The sequence below is a fragment of the Perissodus microlepis genome, chromosome 7, assembly GCF_051167445.1.
Source record: "Perissodus microlepis isolate ML-2025 ecotype Zambia chromosome 7, ASM5116744v1, whole genome shotgun sequence".
Taxonomy (NCBI): domain Eukaryota; kingdom Metazoa; phylum Chordata; class Actinopteri; order Cichliformes; family Cichlidae; genus Perissodus; species Perissodus microlepis.
Window position 1 is genome coordinate 9,095,780 of NC_140467.1, and position 19,657 is coordinate 9,115,436.

The window sequence follows — 19,657 nt, forward strand, 5'->3', positions numbered from 1 at the left end:
AAATTTTAGAACATGGTAAGGACCGGATGATTTTTAAAAAATATCCTGATATGCAAAAGCTTAGAATTGAAAGAGGGTGTACTTGGAAATGTAAATAAGCAATAATTTGCGCATTTACTTTGCCAATTCAACAGAAATACAAATCAATGACGGGAAAAGCTTAATGCCAGGGTATACACTATCACCAGTAAAAATTTCCCTTTCACCCTTCCATTATTATATGAGGTCTCAAACTATTACAGCCTACGCCCCAGGGCATGGAAAATGGGGAAGACCCATGATTTTAGCAACACACTGATGAGTCCCCACAGAATGGGAGAGGCACTCTAGACAATGATCTCAGTCAAGCTAAGCTTTAAAGGACACATTTTGCAGACTGAGCTGCTTCTTGAGGCACACTGGGAAAGATAAGCAGTTTGATTTGCACTGTGATTCCTGTCATACCAGAGGCTTTCAGCTCAATAAACAAAAGTGCTTGACCTGAGTCCCCTCTCCCCTTGTTGATTTCCTGTCTGTGAACTGAAGCACAAAAACAAAGAAAGCAGGACTTGGCATTTGCTTCTGTGATGCTCTATGTCAAGGCCTTAACCGGGTCTAAGCAAAAGAAGCAATCAGACATAATCTAAATAGTCTTGTTTTACCTGAAAACTTTATGGAAAACAACTCTGGTTAATAACTGGTGAAACAGACACCACTTTCTTTAATATGCATATGAAATAACAAGAGTCATTTTAATGACCAGATTATATCCAAACTGCCATACAGTAAATCTGACCTGGACTAAAAACAGCTATGATACAGAAAAATAAATATGTGGAAAACTATACTTATACTGACTATCTGAACACACTGTTCAAAGGCCAGTTAGTCTGATAGACGGTTATGCGGTACGATATAGTAATTATTCAATAGGTGCTTTTGCATCGCTTAAATCTACCTTTTAATATCAATTTAATTCGGGCACAATTCATTCTCAAAGAAATGAACATAAACCATGAACGAATAATCAGAAATAAATAACATCTACAGCTATATTTTCATTTTCAAACCATAACTCAAACAGGTTTGAGACAATATTGCATTGAAACCACAAATCAATAAAATGAGTACACCAGGTATAATATAACCATAAGGAATATATACTGCTGGAGATCATAAAAAAATTATTGAAATGTTTTTTGAAGTGACAATGAAGGCCTCACAGGTAAATCCAGTCAGCTGATCAACAAATCCTAGGTTGAACAAGGATCAAGAATCTGCACGGCTGGCATCCTGGGCCTTACGTTTCTGAAGGCAAAAAGACAAATGAAGCTAATTAAAGTCTGTGTAGTTTAGCGGTTCTGGTGGCATTCAAAAGTTTGAGCACCCCTAGTCAAAAACTGACACTTACATAATTCAAAAGGTTTGAAAGATCAACTTAATGGTGAAAAACAACAAGACCAATAAAACAAAAACTTTTGATCCTATGGCAGTAGGATTACATTTCTATTCAGATTTAGTAGACACGGGAGTGGTGGTGCACTGCAGCAACATCTGCACAAATATGACCTCATGAAAGAGTCATAAGAAAACCTCGCCTGTCTCCTGAAGAGGTTATTCATTGAGAGAATTCTGCAAATAAACATCATCAGAAGAGATGTATATGCAGATTCATGAGAGATTCTGTCTGAAGGAGAGGCTTTTAAGGGAAAAAACTTCGGGTGAGTAAAAAACACATTTATGAAATTGGCCAAATTAGGTCTTCCTGAACACCAACCATGCAAGGTGATGAAATTTGTTTTGGGCATTTTTTTAATGAATGGGGGGAAAAGTAATTTACTCAAAATAATTTTTAAAAAGTATGAAATTACCTTTGTGCATTTTGTAAATCATGTCATCCCTTTAGAGTTTGGAAATTAGTACCACTGTGCTCAAAACTTCTAAGGCCACTGTAACTTGTAAAACACTTAATTTAAGGATTTTACCATTAGTCGCCTGTACTTCTTGGCCAAGTCAACATTGGTGCGCCCAGGCTGGAAGGGATATGACCACAAGATTAAGTTCCAAGAGAAGCCATACGTCTTTACTCCAGACAGCAGGTAACCCACCTCCTCACAGCTGAAGTCCTTTCTCTTCCTTTTCTAAGAGTATTGAAGCCAAAAAAGTTAGAAAAGTAAACAAAGACAGCCAGAGACATGTGCATACATGTTCACATGTATGCACATGCACATGTTCATCCATTTGCCACACCTCTCAGTGCTTAGTAACTTTTAAAGCATTTTCTATCAAAAATTGGCCTGGTTACTGAAGCCATGGTTAATCACATATATAATAAAGAAAGAGGAAAAATGTTTTCAAAACATCTGTTTTTTTTCTTCTTTTTTCCATTTACTCATACTGAAAACAATCCAGCCAAGTTGCCTGTAACCAGCATCCACAGACCACACTGGTTTCAGCCCATTAACAGCTGCATTTTGCAAAGCATGTTATTCACATTTAAAATGATTTCAACACATCTCGATGAGCAACGGTAATTTGTTAATTCTTAACGGGATTATCTTCGCTTTCTGATGGGCTGTCCCTATTGCAAATGCAAGCACCAATAACAGAAAGCACTGTCAGGGATAAAAGGCGCTTTGGTAAACTGAAACTCTACTGTGTGTATCTGCCCTTTATCTTCAATTACTCTTATAACTACAATGCAATACTGATTATGACAATAAAGCTTTTTCTCGACATCCAAAAACATATCTGATAGAAAACTTACAGTGGAACTGTGATCTATGCCAATCTTCAGCTGATTGTTATGGTGACCACTCCTCCCTCCCATCTCAATATCTGAAACACAGCACGTGAAAGCATGTTTACCAGGGATGCACTGATTTATTAGTTAAATATAAACATCACTGATATTCAGTTTGTATACAGCCATCAGCAAATACAATGACATTAAATGATAACAGAGGTCAGTGGATTTCTGTTGTGTGTCACCAGCATTGCTTCTAGTTTCATATATTTGTGTAGCTGAATTTCAGTAAATTCGCTGACAGTGTGTTTAAATTACATTTAAAGTTATTGTTAAAAGTGGAGATGCTTTTCCCCTCCTCCAACAAAAGGTGAGAAAACAATCAGTACTGCAAATCTTCTCTGCACCTCTACTGGAAAAGACAAAGCTTTACAACTCCTGTTTTATCATTATATATTCAATTGCCCCAGATTTAATATGCAAGACAATTTCTCTTTTTGCCTAGGACTGATTTTATAGTAGTACTAAGCTGTAGTAAAAGAAGATGAAGACAGAGCAGGAGGGGCGGTATTATAGTTTAACATGCTGAAAAATGGATGGCAGTGGAAAAATCTAAGGAAGAATGGACTCAGAGTAAGCGCTGGAGCTGAGATGGAAAAAAACAACAGTAAATCTCAGTGTGACAGCACAGAGAGAATGCACTATGAAACAGTGCCACTGCTTTGCAACACTACTGCAATTCTTGGGCTACACAACCTTTGAGATGATGCAAACTTGCAAACTGACAAAACACTGCAATCCCTCTAGTTTCACTACAGCGTCACTGGCAAGACACAAAAGCATCCGCCTTAATCTCTCACAGTGTTACACAGAGTGTGAAACAGCTTAATGCAGCTGTGCTGCTTTGAACCAGCTCCGGCCTGCACTGTGAGAACACTGGCTGCAGTTCAACATTCCCTCTGCTGTTTGGTTTGTCTGCTGCCAGGAACACATTGCAGAGAACAGCTCCCACCACAGGCTCTCAATCATAACATTCACACAGTTAAATAGTCAGCTGTAAATACCCCTATCTGATGTTGCATATCTATCTTCAGGAGGATTCTCCCTTTTTAGGAGGTCCAAGAGAGGAGTGATGGGATCTATGTTGCTGATTATGGCAAAAATGCAGGACTACAGTAAATAATTAAACTGCTGCTTTGTGAAAACATCTCATACCAGTCCTGTTATGAGAGGCGAATGTTGTCTTTTTAGCTCTTCTTTGTAGTGGAACCAATGTGACGCCTAAAAAGAAAAAGACAACCAAATTAATTTACAAATTATACATATAGATGTCCTACACCTAAAACACAGCAGCTCGCAACTGCTCAATTTCTTTATCTTTCAGGACATTCCTGCTGCTTTCTATTATCTTGAATTTGTTTCTATGTTCCTATCGCTGTATCACATAATTTTGTGACATTAACCATCCCACACACCATAGAATTTATACCGAAAACTAAACTGTAATGCTAATCCTTGGTGGTGGTAAAAAACATGTAAAGTAAAACCAAAAGTTAGAAGTGTCATTCTGCATTATTTGCCACTGCTCTTGCAGTTATTACTTGATGCAACATAAATGGAGAAACTATTGCTTCAAAGTTGTTGCCTCATCTGAAAATCTTCTCAGTGCATGTCTACTGCTGCTACCATAAAGCAATGTTGCCCCCCCCCCCAATAATTATTTATTATTGTTATATATTATTATTATTCCCTTACAGGATAACTGCTAGGATAAGGTGTGGCAGTACAAACTCTTTGCTTCGGGGACACATGCCTATGCACGCATGCATTCCCACTGTCACCACTCCCATTGTCACAAAGTGCTTGCTCATAGTGGGTCATCTGATTGTTGGGCCTTTCTCTGTATTATTGTAAGTTCCTTACCTTACAATATAAAGTACCTTGAGGTGACTATTAACATCTTTTATGTTTGTCAATTCATATTTTGCCAAATGCCCTCACAGGCGGTGGTTTTGTTGTGACACATCAACATCTGGCATGTTTGCCAATCAATCCATAACTGCACGCTCTTGCTGGTACTGGATGAATGGTGACACATTAAAAGCTGTCATGTTTGTCAGTTAATGTGTAACTATATTTCTCACCCCAAAGCTCAAAATGTGTTCAGGGTTTGTGGTGGAAAAAAATAAGGGAAAACAACAACATACATTTTACTCAGTGCTGTTATATCAGCAGTAGGTATATTAAACCTCGGAAACTGAGACTTGTGAGTTGAATTGATTTCTACAGAACAAACAGAGTACATAATAATATAAGGTTACAGTTTAAACTGTGGCTTCTGAGAAGACTGCTATGGAGTTCGAGGAATCATGGGGCACCTGGTTTCCAGGCCAGGTGTGAATGAAATAATTTTCAGTCTCAGTCTGTTTAGCTGAGAGTGCTGCACATTAGCAGCACCATTCTCACACTGGCACAAATGGACCCCACAGTGAACTACACAGTTGGGAAACACTGCGTGTTGTCCAGGCACACTTTTATGTTAATGTGTTCACCTTTACCAGGTGACTGGTGCCAAGTATGTGGCAAAAGCTCTTTTTTGTACTTGCACTGGTGCATTTCTGATACAAAATAATTACCACAAAGGGTTCAAAATAGCTCGTATATTAGATTTACAAAGACTCATTTGCAACAGTGCTTTCAGGTGTTTGTGGTAAATTTCTTACCATTGTGCTTTCTCCATCGGTGTTCAGGCAGAGTGTTCTTGTTAATTACCTTTCCTTCACCTTCAGAAGGTCCTACAGTGGAGCAGAGTCATTTTATTAGCAACACATGGCAACAATTTTACATTTAAGCATTTTTTATTTCAACTTAACCCTGTAAGACCCAACCCATCAAAAAATAGCCAGAAAATTCAGATTTTTTGGAACCGAGATGTTTATTAAGCCTTATAACAAAATCCACTTTTTTTTTTTGCTATATCATGTTGGGTATGATATATTTTTATTATATATTAATTATATTTTTTGTATCATATTTGATACAGTGGGCATTTTTGACACCTTCTTGTTAACAACAATGTCAATTTTAGACAAAAAAAATAGTTTTCGTCCATAAGTATTGATCAACAAGTATTGATCATGTTGATGAGATAAAGGTGTCAGAAACTCATGTATCAAATATGATACAAAGGGATTAAAAAGAAAAACTTTCACACAATGACAATAAAATACTGTTCAAAAGTAAAGTAAAGCTCCACCCATGCATTTCAGTTCTTCTCTCACACTAACAGTGAAGAGTGCCTGCAAGACACTGCAAGACTACCAATGCAAGAAATGAATATGAAAACTTCAGAGATTATGTGGGCATTACTCAACCATTAAATGTGGTTAGCTGAAATCACATATGCTGCCACTAATTCAACCCTGTCTAAGAGACAAAGAATCTCAGTGTGTGATTTACAGAGAGCAGATTACCCAATGACAAACGTCTATCAAAGTGCAAACAATTGCACCCTTTGTGGTCACTGAGGAAAACAATTTTTCTGCTGAACTTTGATGCTAATTGAGTGATAAAGCAGGTAGTGCATCACCTTCTGAACCAAACATGTTGAAAACTCTGTCTATCCATTAGCAGCAAGGCCTTTAAAGGAAACTAACAATAATTAGTATTTTTTAGTATTTTTTAATAAAACAAAAAAAAATGCAAACCTAGGAGCTACAGGAACTATTAGTGTTAACTGTAAATACACAGAAATCCAGTGATAAACTGGATTTCTGTGCATATGGAGAATCTTCTTACCAGTCCAGTTTTTGCAGGTTTGCTGTGGCTCTGCTGTTGAATATCTCTCAGCCTCAGCGGGATCCTGGTGCTCCTTCTCAAACACAAGCCTGCAGTGATGCATTCTGAAGTGCTTGGTGGCCTCTCTGAGAACCTTGTGCCTGTCACAGCTTTGGTGGCAAGAGCTTTGGAGAGACTCAAAAGTGTGACTGGTCACTTCCTCAAAAGGTAACACACAGGCTATGTGGAGAAAGAAGGACATGGGATTTATACTTCTGTTTAAATCCTTCTGTAAACCATGTTTATGTCATAACCACAAATACTTCCCAAACTCCACACCATAACCTACACTATAACCTGATGTCAACCTCCCCAAAAATGTAACTGAATGTCACAGCCCACAATCAGTGACTGAGCTCTTCACTACAGTTGCCTTTCCAGTTACTCCTTCGTTGCAGTTTTTGAAGGGATCGAGCTGCTTTATGATGCAGTCCCCAGGATACCAGAAGCAAGAAACAAATGTACTTTTTAGGCCCCAGTCACACATGCCTAGTGACCATTTGGTGACCATCAGGAGCAAGTGGAGGCTGTGAAATAAATCTCTTCTTTCTCGCAGGTCTACAGATGGGCCATTGGGAAAAGTGTGTATACTTCTTTGCGACAATTTTCACACTAGTGATGCCAGTGGGTCCCATACCGGTGTCTATGCCTGTTTGACTGAGGCCTAGCTGTACATTTAACCAGAACTTTAAATGTATGGTCCTACTTTAATACGTCATAACTATTTTGAAATGAGGCTTATTAAGAGAGACACTCGTGTTTGCAAAGATATAGAGAAGTAAAGGCTGTCGAACGCTGTCCTTGTTTAAACTCTGCCTTTAATAATACAAAATTAATAGGATTTCTGTGCTATTTCCTACCTGCACAACGACTATAAGGGACTGGGGCTTTGATCACGTTCTTCATATCAGAATGCTGTAACTCTAAACATAAAACACATTTAGGAAAACATCACATACTATACACTTACTGAAAATGTCAAAGTCCTTTTCATTGAAAATCCAAGTGTAAGACACAGGAGGCAAGTAAACACACACACACCCATACACACAAATCAGTCTGATACAAAAAAGGTCAGGCAGAGACTTGTGCAGATTGCATAAAAAGGCAAAATCCAAACACCAGGAACACGTTAAAAAAACATTCACACAGGTATTAACTGAGTAAAAGAATGCCAGTAAACTCAGGTATCAGACAACACACAATCTAGAGATTAAATGTTGGGAAGATATGTGTATATATTGAGGGAGTGATTTGCAGAGTGCAAACAGGTGAGTTAACTGGGGGAACCAGGTGAGGAAGTCAAGGCAGTCTGAGCATATAGCTAAATACTGTAATTCTATTGCCTGGAAGTGAAAATAAGTGATACTGTGTCTCTTACCTTCAATACATTTAATCTCGCTTGGTTTTGTGTACCTGACTGGAAATAGTGGCTTAAACAGCTGACTAAAAAAAAAAAAATCTTATCATTCACCCTCATTTTTTTTTCTGATAAATATCAAACGCAGAGCAACTCCACTAACCTGTTTGCCTCAAGTTGCTTACTGGCTCCCTCTAGTGGCAGGACATGAGAAGACATGAGCGATCCAGTACCTTTGCACATTGAACACCTGACCTCACCTTCACTGGTTTCTTTGTGAGAACTTAACCCAGAGGTCAATTCCTTGTTTTCACCATTATTCCCCCACTCAGTTATGTTTCTGGGGACAGTTTCAACACCCTCATTTTGTGGTATGTGCAGTGGCAGAATTAAAGCTGGTAGAGATATTTGGTCTCGCCCCTCATGTGAATTTGGTAGACCTGTGTCTTCCTGCTTACCCTTGGCATCCTGAAGATCAACACAAGTACACATCATGAGTCACCATGATATGATCTGGTTAGACTTGGCAAATACATGTGTCTGATGCATGTTTAACTTTCACCCTTCTCTTCTCTAGCAGGTTAATCCTGTGTAGCATTTCTCTGGCTGAACTCCTGATCTCCTCAATGTGTTTAGGGGCTTCCACATTTTCAGCCTGTTTTGCTATCGGATCACCCACTCCTGAGCACATAGCTTTATAGAAAAGGCAAATACTGCAGATCATTATGAAAGCAGATTCTTATGTTTTGCATACTATATACATGCCAGTCATCTTAAATGTAAGACAGAGGCAAATAATGCAAATAAAATGTATATAAGATAGACTGCTGTGATACACAGTAACTTAAAAGCTAAACAGAAATATCAAAGTGACTGTGACATGTGAAAATACATAGAAATACAGAATTATTGGAAAATAAAACTGCTTTGACTTACTGGCCTTTTTGCAAGTTTGCAATATGAATGTAGCAGCCCTCCTAACCTCCTCACTTGAATCCTCTGTGAGTAAAGTTATGATAATGGGGAGCCCTCCACACCATATCAGCTGGGACTGGTGCTTCTCTATAGAACCAAATAAGCACAGTGCAATTGTGAAATGCATGGACAGTGTGTGTCTTTAAAAAAGGAACACTGTGCTCTCAATATGTGCATTATGCAAGATATCATAGTTAAGATATAAATTGGAATATATATTTTAAGCAGAAAAAAAATAGTGCAGTCGCACCAGAGGCCTCAGTGCAGTAACCAAGGCTTAGTAAAATAGGAAGCCTGTCTTCTGGGTCCAAGTGTGGACTAGCCAGCAAAGAGAAAAGGTGTAAGACCACGCCATACTGTGCCAGACCTGAAGCCAGAGAAGCTACAAAGACGAGATTGTAAATAAAGAAGGAGATACTTTGGTTATTCAGTTGTGGATTTAGGGTGCATGTGTATGTGTTCGTGAGCAGTTCGCACAGTTATCAGTGATGCAAGCTGACAGAGTCTTGGATATAATAACAGAAAGCTGGCAAGACAATAAGCTCGTATCTGCAGCAGAAGCTAGACGACCCAGGGTAAGAGCGAGAGTTTCTAATCCCCCACAGGCAGAAAAACTCTCCTGAACACAGGCTGCCAAAAGAAAGAAGTGAAGAACATTTAATCATTTGCATTTCAGGATCAACTAAGATGTTTTACATTTCAAAAAAACAAAAACATAGTTTCAGCACTTACAGTTGTTGGCCACTGTCATTGCTATGAATGTGCATATTGGCTGGAAAATTTCAGTCTGTGGAAAAGTAAGCTGCTGAAGCCAGATTTTAATCACAGGAAACGCTGCCACGCAAATACGCTGACCCTCCTCTGCAATACAAAAGAAAGAAATAACAGAGCAAAAAACAGCTTTTGTGCTTACCCCAAATAAACATTTAATTGAGTACTGAAAATTGTTGCCACTATAGCAAGCAAATCTGTATTTTACATTTCACCTTATCTGAACAAGACAGAAAAATACAAATCTCATGTTACCATTCTGAGGGTTGTTTACACATCCACAAAGAGCACTAGACACAGACATCCACAGCTGGTAAGTTTGAGTAGCATTAGCTGCTCGGAAAGTGGCTTCTGTGGAGATGGGGAAAGTGGCCCTGCAAAATATATACCATTTACCTTACATGGACTCAAATGAGTGTTTTTATTGATGTTGTTTTCCTTTCTTTGTAACTACAAGTGGTTTGATTAAAAATTATCTTTGGTCAAAAGAGATTTCAGCAATGAGAAATACCTGAAGAGATTCAGTAGAACGTCCATGCAGCCACTGGTCTGAGCCAAAGTCTGTCCTAATTCTACAATAAAACAAAGTCAGACAAAGGTTGCAAACATTATCATGCTCTCAGAACTAAAAAAGATTCATGCTATATTTTGCTCTAGTTATATGGAATAAATTTAATGAGCTTGCAAATAAACCAGACCATATAGAGTAAAGTGACTGATAAACATGCAGATAAATGTGTGATCCAGTCCTGTAGCTTAAACTTATTCTGTCTTTTTAGAATTTGATCTTACTGTTGTTGGCTACCAGCACAAGCAGCAAATAAACAGAGAGTCGCTTCTGTTTCAGCTGGATGTCCTCTTTCATTAGACAATCAGCAAGGTCTGCAAATGTCTCCTTTTTGCACAGAGAATTCTTGCAGTAGACTAACAAAATGAAAGACAAATTATATGTTGTTAAAATTTAAAACTATAATTTATTTTAAAACAATTTACACTTAATAAACACTTAATAAATACCACATATCACACAAACACATATTACACACATAAAGCACAAGTTGGATATCAATTGAGGACCACAGAGCTGCCTTTAATTTCTGGGGGAAAAAAGGGTATTTCTTCCCTCCGATGCTTGATTGTCCCATCATGAGGATGTTACGTAATTATCGGAAGATTCCAGAAACTGCATCCTTAAAAAAAAAGAAAACCTCCCTGAACTTAGATTGGACAAATATCAGACGTGCCTACCGTTGGCCTCTGCCAGTGTGCCAAGTGTAAAGAGAGCAGTCTCCTTAACATCTGGATGAACAATGCTGGATTTGGAGAGGTTATACACAAATGCCACACCTCCCATTTCTCTTAGCAGGTCCACATTATCCTCTGAAATATTCCCAATTTAAAGTGAGACAGTCATCAGTTACCATGTCAAGACCTTATGCTATATAAATATCTCACTAAATACATGTATTCATATGACAGATGTGTTCGGGTTCAGTTCAAGTTGAAAGTACGTTTATGTCATTGACTGTTCATTATTACCTCTCTTTTCGCAGATTGAATGAATAGTGAGAAGGGCTTGTTTCTGTAAATCGGGGCATTTCATCTGAAACTTGAGACACTCCAGCAGCAAACTGAGATCTGTCTTAATAGCTGAAAACGGAAGAATGTAATATAGCCAGTCAGGGATACATTTGTCCTTCCACAAATACATGAAAGAGCCTGAGGAGTAAACGGAAATTACACTTACTATTGCGCCGGTTGCTGCAAATCTTAGTCTTATCCATGTCAATGTTTAATTGAAGTGTTTAACAAAAACACTGGCAAATGTCATTAGTGTCTGGATAGCTCCAAATTACGGGAACATCATATCTTATTTCCCATATTTGTTCAGTTAGGTGAACTTTATAATACTACCATTTTCAGAAATTATGCTCGCTAACTAGCTAGCTATAGCTAAACTAGCCAAAAGTTAGCTAAAGCCTAATATCTAAACTAAGTAATTGTGCTCAGTTAAACCACAACTTGTTTATTGTCACCCTAATGTCCTAACTTTAAATACACTCCCAAACCGTCACGGAAAAAAGGTTCGAGTATCTTACTGCGATATCAGCAATATTAAACGTTACCAGAGATATTTAATAGAAAGAAAGTGACGACGAAACTTTACATTGCACGTTACCATGGAAACGGACTAGCCTAGCTGCTACTACTACTACCCATAATGCAGCCCCCGAATTGGGACACAGTTATGGATGATGCTACAATATGCGGATAACTTCTTAAAGATGATCAATATAATGTTCAGAGAAAAATGGTTGACAATATCCATTCAACGCCAAAAACCAACTGCAGCATAAACAAGGAGGTCACTGAGGGAAGTTGACTGAAATGGACAAAAAAGAAAGAAATTACAAAATTTGATTGATTTGTAAATTTGTAGTTGAAACGGGTAGTTTGCCACTTGAGCCTCTATGTTGTAGGAATTAATAAAATAATTTAATTTTTCATTGTGAGTTGTATGGCTGAACACAGGAAGGAGAAAAGGACTTATATCGATTGGTTAGGAATTGGTTACAACAAAGACTGTATCTTTAGGAAAAACAGGAATTGTGAGAAAGATAACACAACTTTTTGTTCTCCCAAATGCGTTGAAAGAGCCAAGAAGAGGTGGACAGAAAAATACATTTAAAGATAAATGATTGTTTTTACATTAAAATCTATACCTCGAACAGTCACTATGAAAAATGTCTGAACCTTTTCGTCGAGATTATTTTATTGACGGCCTATAACACATACAAACAACAGAAACAGATCCAAAGTGCTTTAGAAGCAGACACACATTGCAGGTCTCGAAAGAAAACTCAGTTTCAAAATACATATAAAGCTGAAAAGTGTGTTTTGTTATAGTCACTAATTATTGTGGGAAGTAAAGATCACAATGATCGATTGTGTAATGGATCGACACCAAAAATTTGCAGTAGAGGTAAGAAAAGAGGAAGCATGCACCCCACTAAGCTCTACATCTACTACAGCAGAGCGCGATAACTGCTACGTCAGACGTTTCAGCACGTGACCGTCCTGTTATGATTTTGAGTTGTGACTCAATGGACATCGATTCACTCGAAGTTTTACGAAGTTTGTACGTATTTGGCTGTTCAGTTGACTTGACATATATCTTAAGCCGCTGTATGTGTGGAAGTTTAGCTAGGTACAGGCTACTGGGTAACGCTAGTACGGTGTGGTTTTTAACTAAATGTTAGCGCAAGCTAGCCAGCTAGCAAGCTAACTTTACGTGTCATGTTGACAGCTCAGTGGTACGTGGCGGACTTGCACATAATGTACCTAAATGTCAGAAGATGCCACTTGGGAGTGGCGTGTAACAAATGTATCATGTTGTTAATCTGAAACTGTTTGATCTATGGAGCATGTAAAATGCTACCAGCTTACGCTAGCCATTTAATTATCGCTAGGAACATCGTAACATCACCATACACATAAGCAAATGTATAACATTTTTATTTTTTTTCATCCTTGAGCTAGGCATAAAGGTGATTAGGCTGCAGCACAGCCTACCTAGAGTGTCGCAACAGCGATGTATGGACGTGTGTACGCCAGCATCCTGCAACGAGCGTCAAACTCACTCACGCTTTATTCTGGTGCTCAATTCCAGGTTTGTCTGCTTTTATTTATTCTTTCTTCTAAATCAAAGGCGGGTCTAGCAGAAAAGCTTTAGCAACCACTGCCCTAATGTATTTTTAATCCCCTTTCTTCCTCAGAATGCACACGCTGTAGCAATTTGCTGTTCTCAGTCACCCTTACCCCACTGCTACTTCTCATCCTGGGGTCCATCCAATGGTGATGAATCTGGGAATTTGTCTAAAAGCCAGCGACACCTCTCAACTCATCAGGATTTGGACTTTCAGCAGAGCAGAGTACAGATCAACAGTATTCTTAGATCCAATGAACAAGTAAGGGATGGCACACAGTCTTACCCAGCAGATACTTTAAACTTATTAATTAAATGAAAATACAACAAAGACAGAATATTGTGCTAATTTTTTACTAAATACCAGCGATATGCATCAAAAAATATTGTGTTTACCATTATGCCTATCACCTCTTCTTTTAGCAAAACTCTGAAAGTGTTTGGGAAATGAGAAATTTACTCACATATTTTGACTGGGTAACAATCTTTAGCACTCAGACTATCATGAGCTGGCCATTGTACAATGTGCAGAAGAAGTTTGCACTAAACACTAGTTTTTACTTTTTATTCATTTATTGCATTTTGTTGTCAGCATCCTGAATGCTTGCCTCAGTTGGGTTGAAAAGAGTTCAGTAATTTTCTTTGCCATTTTCTTTCAAAAACCTTTTTCAGTTTGAATGTGAATATTGACAAACTCTAGTTAAGTGTCTTCATTTTAAGTTCATATTTATTATGTAACTGTTTTGGTAAATGGCTAAAGTAACACAAACCATATCTCTGTTTCAGTCTGTGAGTGTCCCAGAGTTTGATGGCAGGGGACTAAGTGTTGTGAGGAAGTTTGAGAGCAACCAGCTAGCTGCTAACACTCCTAATGAGGACCGTCGCAGTGCAGCCACCTGCTTACAGGCATGCAGTTTTTTCCCCCCTTGCTATAGTGAAATCTGTGTTTTTTTTTCACTTGTTTCTTGTAAAATCAAATTTTATGTTTCTCTGTCTTCTCCAGTCAAAGGGCATGCTCTTTGGAGTGTTTGATGGCCACGGGGGTTGGGCGTGTGCTCAGGCCGTTAGTGAGCGGCTGCTGTACTATATAGCAGTTGCAATGATGCAAAGGCACAGCCTGGAAGAACTCGAAAAATGCATGGAGCACAGCAGACCTATTCCTCCCATCCTGCAGTGGTATAAACATCATACAGATTTTAATTATCGTGAATCTGCTTCCCTGTACATCGACAACCTCAGAGTCTTCTGGCAAGAATTACTGGACAGTGATGAACATGAGTCAGGCATGAGGTAAATGCAAATAAATCTTCTCTTCAGCAAAGACTGGGAGGAATTATTATTTAGCTTGTTTTATTGTTTCAAACCTAGTCCTTGATAGATGTAACAAATGGTGTAAAATTATACAAATGTCAACGCTTTGACCCAGCTTTTAAAGCATTATCCAGTTTTTGTGTGTGTGACTCAGAGGCTGTGGAGGGATGGATGCTGTGGTAGTGATAAAAGGTTTGAGTGGGGTTTAATAATACAGTTTAAAATGGGCTATATGCTTGTTAAAGGCAACAGGTGGGTGTGAAATAATACAAGCACAACAAGAAATAAAAGGTTTATTGATATGATGGCAACTAACCTAAGCTGCAAACATGTGTCTAGACGTATATGTATTTCCAAACATTTGATAGATTTTTTAGTTTTGTCATTTCCCTCGATTACTTTTTAATTTTTATGCTATTTTTTGCTTTCAAACGGCCTTTAAAATACATAACACAAAGTGAAAGGAAAAACGTGAATTTTCTGCAGTGATTGGATTTGTTGGCTCTGTTATGCTTTGAAAGTTATTTTGCTGGCATGATTTGATTCCACGTCTCAGTGAACACCTTCACTGTAACATGAAACACTTTTATATTAATGTGAGTGGTCTCTTTTAGAGCAGGGCGATATGACCAAAAGTATTTATCACGATATACATTTGAAAATTTGCCATAACGATATAACTGACGATATAATTGACACTAGACAAAATACTTTACAACTCCACAACTTTATTAGTGCAAAAAACCCCATCAATGTATTTTCACTTAAACAAGCAGCTGTTTTTTATGTGCATTAAAGTTATATAAAAATGTAACAGTGCAAATTCCTTGCTGACGGTTTAACCAAAAGGCATTTCCAGTGGAAATTGGCCGACATATCCTCAGCATAACCATGTATAATATCCACAAAACTTAAAAAGAGGTTATACACACACAATACGGTAATATTATGTTGAAGCACAGTACGAATCACTCCGCGAGGCGCCTGCCTGCGATAGCCGTAATGCTCCGACAATCCATCAAGCGGTGCGGGTTCGTAGCTTAGCAAAGTCGTGCTAAAACATTTGACAGATTTTCGAGCGCCGTGTACCACATAAAATAGTTTTGAGGTCAGTAAACACAACCAGAATTCATACATAAGGCACACGGGATTATAAGCTGCACTGTCGATTTTCAGAAAAATCAAAGGATTGATTTTAAGTGTGCCGTATTTTCCAAACGACACGGTAATAACGACGGCCCGCTAGAATGCGCTACCAAAAATAGTGCTTTGTTGTGTATCTGACGGACGAAAGCCAAACCAGTGCCACACCACTGAAGTTGCAGCATTTTTACAAACCAATTCTGGTTCATCAGTTTCATTTAACGATCCACTTTCGCTCTTCTCATTCTGCGTCGCCGCTATGTGCGTATGTAAACATAGGCACTGCGCATGCGTGTTTTACCCATATTCTATCGCGATATTTCATTTTCCTATCGTTGCCCAAAATTACACCGGTATTATCGTGAACGGTATGATATAGCCCAGCCCTAGTCTCTTTTATGATGAGAGTGCACACATCTAAAGGGCAATAGGGGTCACTCAATGGACTGATGAGTATGAAAATGATCTAAATCATATTCTACTACTGAATACTAGTAGGAAATTTTAGACTGAGGTGACTGTAGTGCTCTTAAGTACCAACATCTAACCACTATATAGGTAAAATATTTTTAAAGAATGACATCGTCCCTGTAGTAGCCTTACAGAAAATTTAAAACCAATAACAGGATGCACTGAAGCCGTTTCAGCATCAAACACTTTACTAATACGTGTTGATTTATGTCTTAACTTGTCAGTTGTCTGTGTATGCAGAATAGCACAAAACAGAAAGCCTGTTTTCTTTTTTTAGTCCTCAGGATGCTCTGGATTATGCTTTCAAACGGCTTGATGCTGACATCTCTCTGGAGGCTCAAGTTCCACTATCCAATGACCTAATGAGAAGTACAGCCATTCAGGTAATAAGATACAGCAGTCTTCGGTCTCTAGTGTGTTTTAAGTTCATACAAGGTTGATACACATGCATTATCTGTCCAGGTTGCATTTGCCGGGTGCACTGCTTGTGTGGCCCATGTTAGCATGGATGGCATCCACGTGGCAAACACCGGTGACTGTCGAGCAGTACTAGGGGTGCAAAATGAAGATGGCTCATGGAGCGCTTTACCTCTTTCTCGAGACCATAACTCACAGAACCAGGCTGAGGTGGAACGCATCAAAGCCCAACATCCACCTTCAGAGAGCAACACAGTGGTTACAGATGACAGGCTGCTAGGGGTGGGTTTTTGTCGCCACATGCAACAGATCACAAATTTGTTTGCCATTCGGTTTAGAGAATGAGTCATTGGTTCAATTCTTTATCTTTCTGTCAGATCCTAATGCCACTCCGTGCATTTGGTGATGTGAGATTTAAATGGAGCCGTGAGCTGCAGCAAAGTATTTTAGCCAGCCTGGAATCTGGAGTAGACCTTGACTCTCTTAATCTGTATCAGTACACTCCGTCTAACTATCTAACACCGCCGTACCTGGACGTGACACCTGAGATCACTTATCATAAACTGAGACCCCAGGACCGCTTCCTGATCCTCGGTACTGACGGCTTATGGGATGAACTAGGGAGTGAGGAGGCAGTACGGCTCATTGGAGAGCACCTGAGTGGAATTCACCTACAGGTTTGTATGGAGAAACTACTTCACAACATGCAACTTTTAGATACAGCACTTTATTTAGACTTTATCCTGCAATCTTGACCTGAAAAAACCAAAAAGGCTTCTAACTGCCCTTTTTGTTCTTTTTCTTCCAGGCTCCAGTTTCTCAGTCTGAGAGAAAGCTGAAGTTGGGTCAGATGCATGAACTCTTGCTGAAACGCCAGGCCCGTGCCTCCCCGGCTCTAGATACAAACGCTGCCACACACCTCATCAGACATGCTCTCGGCACTGGGGACTATGGAGAACTATCCCAGGAGAGGCTGGCGTCAATGCTTGCTTTGCCGGAGGATCTAGCGCGAATGTACAGAGATGATATCACAGTTACTGTGGTGTATCTGAACTATGATCTGGCTAGATCTCACCACAACTAATGGACAGAGAGAAACAATTACGAGAATTGGGCTATTCAGATTAGGACTGTAACAGTAAGTATTAACGAGACCCTTGATCTTTAGAAAATGAACTATTGAGATCATATTAACTATACAGATATGATAATATAATAAATAGTCATGTCGTTTATTGTTTTATACACTTTTTATACAGTTTTGGTTACAAACAATGCCTATCTACACTCTTATAACTAGTGCAATTAATTTGTCTAAAAAAACAAAAATAATAAAGTCAACGATTCTTGGAGAATTGTACTGATAACATTTTTTTTGTAAATATTCTGTATCTATGTTAATAATACTGTTTTATTGTGAATTCTTTTGGCCATGACAGTCAGTTAACATTTTCTAAAGGTTGTCACAGTTACAGCTTGCTATATAGACTGATTGATCTTAAAAGAAAATGACAGTTTTCAGTGTTTACTTACAGCTAGCCTGAACAGACAAACGCAAAAATAATCATCAGTCTGGAACCGTTCAGTTTAGTTCACAACACATTGTGAACCGATGCAGGTCAAAATACCTCCGGATCAAACTGTAGAACTACAACGAAACGCGGCACAGTCCTGAGTGACCAAAAATATAGACACACTGCAGCTCGTACTTTTCCGCATATCTGACAATCAGTTGGCCCACACATGCTAAGCCTGCTTAATGTCTTTGGAATAGAGGGTGGCCATCCATATGCTTTCTACAGAAACATCGGCACTCAAATTTGTCTGGTTCTTAGGAAAAGTTCAGTTACCAATTCATAGTTGCAGCATTTAATGGGTCACAAATACAGTTTTTGTTTGGAAAAAGTCCTTCAGTGTATTTTTGATGTGAAATAATGGGAGCAAACGCAATGGTACCTCTCACTTCTATTGATTTTCTTATTGTGCTTTTGTTTTTCCATTTAGTCTTTTTTTCCATGTCCCTATTTGTGTAAGCTGTTAAGTATTTTTTAATGAAGTTTAAATGTTTATTGTAATCGTGTTTTGATGTTTTTATGTTTCCATTCCATTTACTGTAAAATTAAACTAATATTACATTGAACAGATTTTTTTTTCTGTCAGAAACATTTGGATTAAAAGAAGTTACCAGGGGACATTTAAATATTGTAAAACATAGTTTTAATGTCCTTTTGCCTAAACCTGGGAAAGTAGATAAGTGGGGTCAGGAGTTTTCAAAATAAACTCTGCTTGTCATGGGAGCCTGTCTCTTCTCAAATGTGTTTTGTAAATATGTGTGTGACATATTAGAGGAAAAAAGTTAGTCGGTAATCAGCCTGATGGTCGTACAAACATAAGTGAAGTTATTTTAATTGATGCTGCTAGTGGCTCACATTTTTCTGCTGGTCTCTCACTTACAATTGTAGAGAATATGAACAAATTCCACTTTAAAAAAAACAAACCCTCAAGCCTTTTTTGAAATGTGATGTTGGAAACCCACGTGTAAACACCCTCACCTGCAGGTCTGACGTATTCTTAATTCCAGTTTAACTCCTTCCTGTGGAAATCAGCTACGCAGCGTGTGAAGAAAGTGAAACGCTAAACACAAATACTGTAGCCGGTGGCAGTTAAAGAAGGCAGTCACAGACAGTTGCTAGGAAAATTACTGCACTGATGGAGGACATTTAAAGAGGAAAAACACTAAAAGACCCGTTAGTAAACATAAGTAAACTTGGCAATCTGACATTGGACTGTAGGGTTTCTATACTTGAAATCATGGGGGACACCAGGGTCTTGTGGGTGCTCTTTTTGCTGTATCAAATCCACATGAGTGTTTTTTGTTTCTCTCGCTGCTTTTTGAGATGTCTCAAATGACCTCATGGCCCTTAACACTTAGTTTTTTATT

At 38.5% G+C, this 19,657-nt stretch overlaps 2 protein-coding genes across 4 annotated transcripts; one reads left to right on the forward strand and one right to left on the reverse strand.

Moving 5' to 3' along the window:
- Positions 1-669: 669 nt before the first annotated feature.
- terb1 (telomere repeat binding bouquet formation protein 1) lies at positions 670-12,066 on the reverse strand. 2 transcript variants are annotated; one of them, XM_084933218.1, is made up of 21 exons: positions 11,416-12,066; positions 11,208-11,318; positions 10,917-11,048; positions 10,461-10,592; positions 10,180-10,240; positions 9,924-10,042; positions 9,630-9,758; positions 9,375-9,527; positions 9,148-9,279; positions 8,859-8,984; positions 8,485-8,615; positions 8,086-8,390; positions 7,944-8,008; positions 7,423-7,485; positions 6,524-6,742; positions 5,449-5,520; positions 3,941-4,006; positions 2,747-2,817; positions 2,088-2,120; positions 1,965-2,012; positions 670-1,287 (listed from the first exon to the last, which is right to left on the reverse strand). In XM_084933218.1, exons 1-21 carry the CDS (start codon positions 11,450-11,452, stop codon positions 1,249-1,251), a joined length of 2,244 nt encoding a protein of 747 aa, XP_084789344.1. In that variant the 5' UTR covers positions 11,453-12,066; the 3' UTR covers positions 670-1,248. The 2 variants fall into 2 exon arrangements, with proteins under 2 accessions (XP_084789344.1, XP_084789343.1); XM_084933217.1 differs by having other exon boundaries at positions 1,965-2,120; positions 11,416-12,064.
- Positions 12,067-12,700: 634 nt separating this feature from the next.
- pdp2 (putative pyruvate dehydrogenase phosphatase isoenzyme 2) lies at positions 12,701-19,013 on the forward strand. Of its 2 annotated transcripts, none has more exons than XM_084933220.1 (9): positions 12,701-12,807; positions 13,209-13,338; positions 13,445-13,636; positions 14,161-14,280; positions 14,378-14,664; positions 16,577-16,682; positions 16,762-16,998; positions 17,094-17,393; positions 17,525-19,013. In XM_084933220.1, exons 2-9 carry the CDS (start codon positions 13,261-13,263, stop codon positions 17,798-17,800), a joined length of 1,596 nt encoding a protein of 531 aa, XP_084789346.1. In that variant the 5' UTR covers positions 12,701-12,807; positions 13,209-13,260; the 3' UTR covers positions 17,801-19,013. The 2 variants fall into 2 exon arrangements, with proteins under 2 accessions (XP_084789346.1, XP_084789347.1); XM_084933221.1 differs by having other exon boundaries at positions 12,719-12,807; positions 13,205-13,338.
- The last annotated feature ends 644 nt before the right edge of the window (positions 19,014-19,657 follow it).

Coding starts and splice junctions, on each gene's coding strand:
- pdp2 (XM_084933220.1), top strand. CDS start 13,261: ATGTATGGACGTGTGTACGCCAGCATCCTGCAACGAGCGTCAAACTCA. Junction 13,637..14,160: donor TTCTTAGATCCAATGAACAA/GTAAGGGATGGC, acceptor TCTCTGTTTCAG/TCTGTGAGTGTCCCAGAGTT. Junction 17,394..17,524: donor TGAGTGGAATTCACCTACAG/GTTTGTATGGAG, acceptor TTTTTCTTCCAG/GCTCCAGTTTCTCAGTCTGA.
- terb1 (XM_084933217.1), bottom strand. CDS start 11,452: ATGGATAAGACTAAGATTTGCAGCAACCGGCGCAATA. Junction 7,486..7,943: donor CGAGATTAAATGTATTGAAG/GTAAGAGACACA, acceptor TTTTATGTTTAG/AGTTACAGCATTCTGATATG. Junction 2,121..2,746: donor GCATAGATCACAGTTCCACT/GTAAGTTTTCTA, acceptor CAATACTCTTAG/AAAAGGAAGAGAAAGGACTT.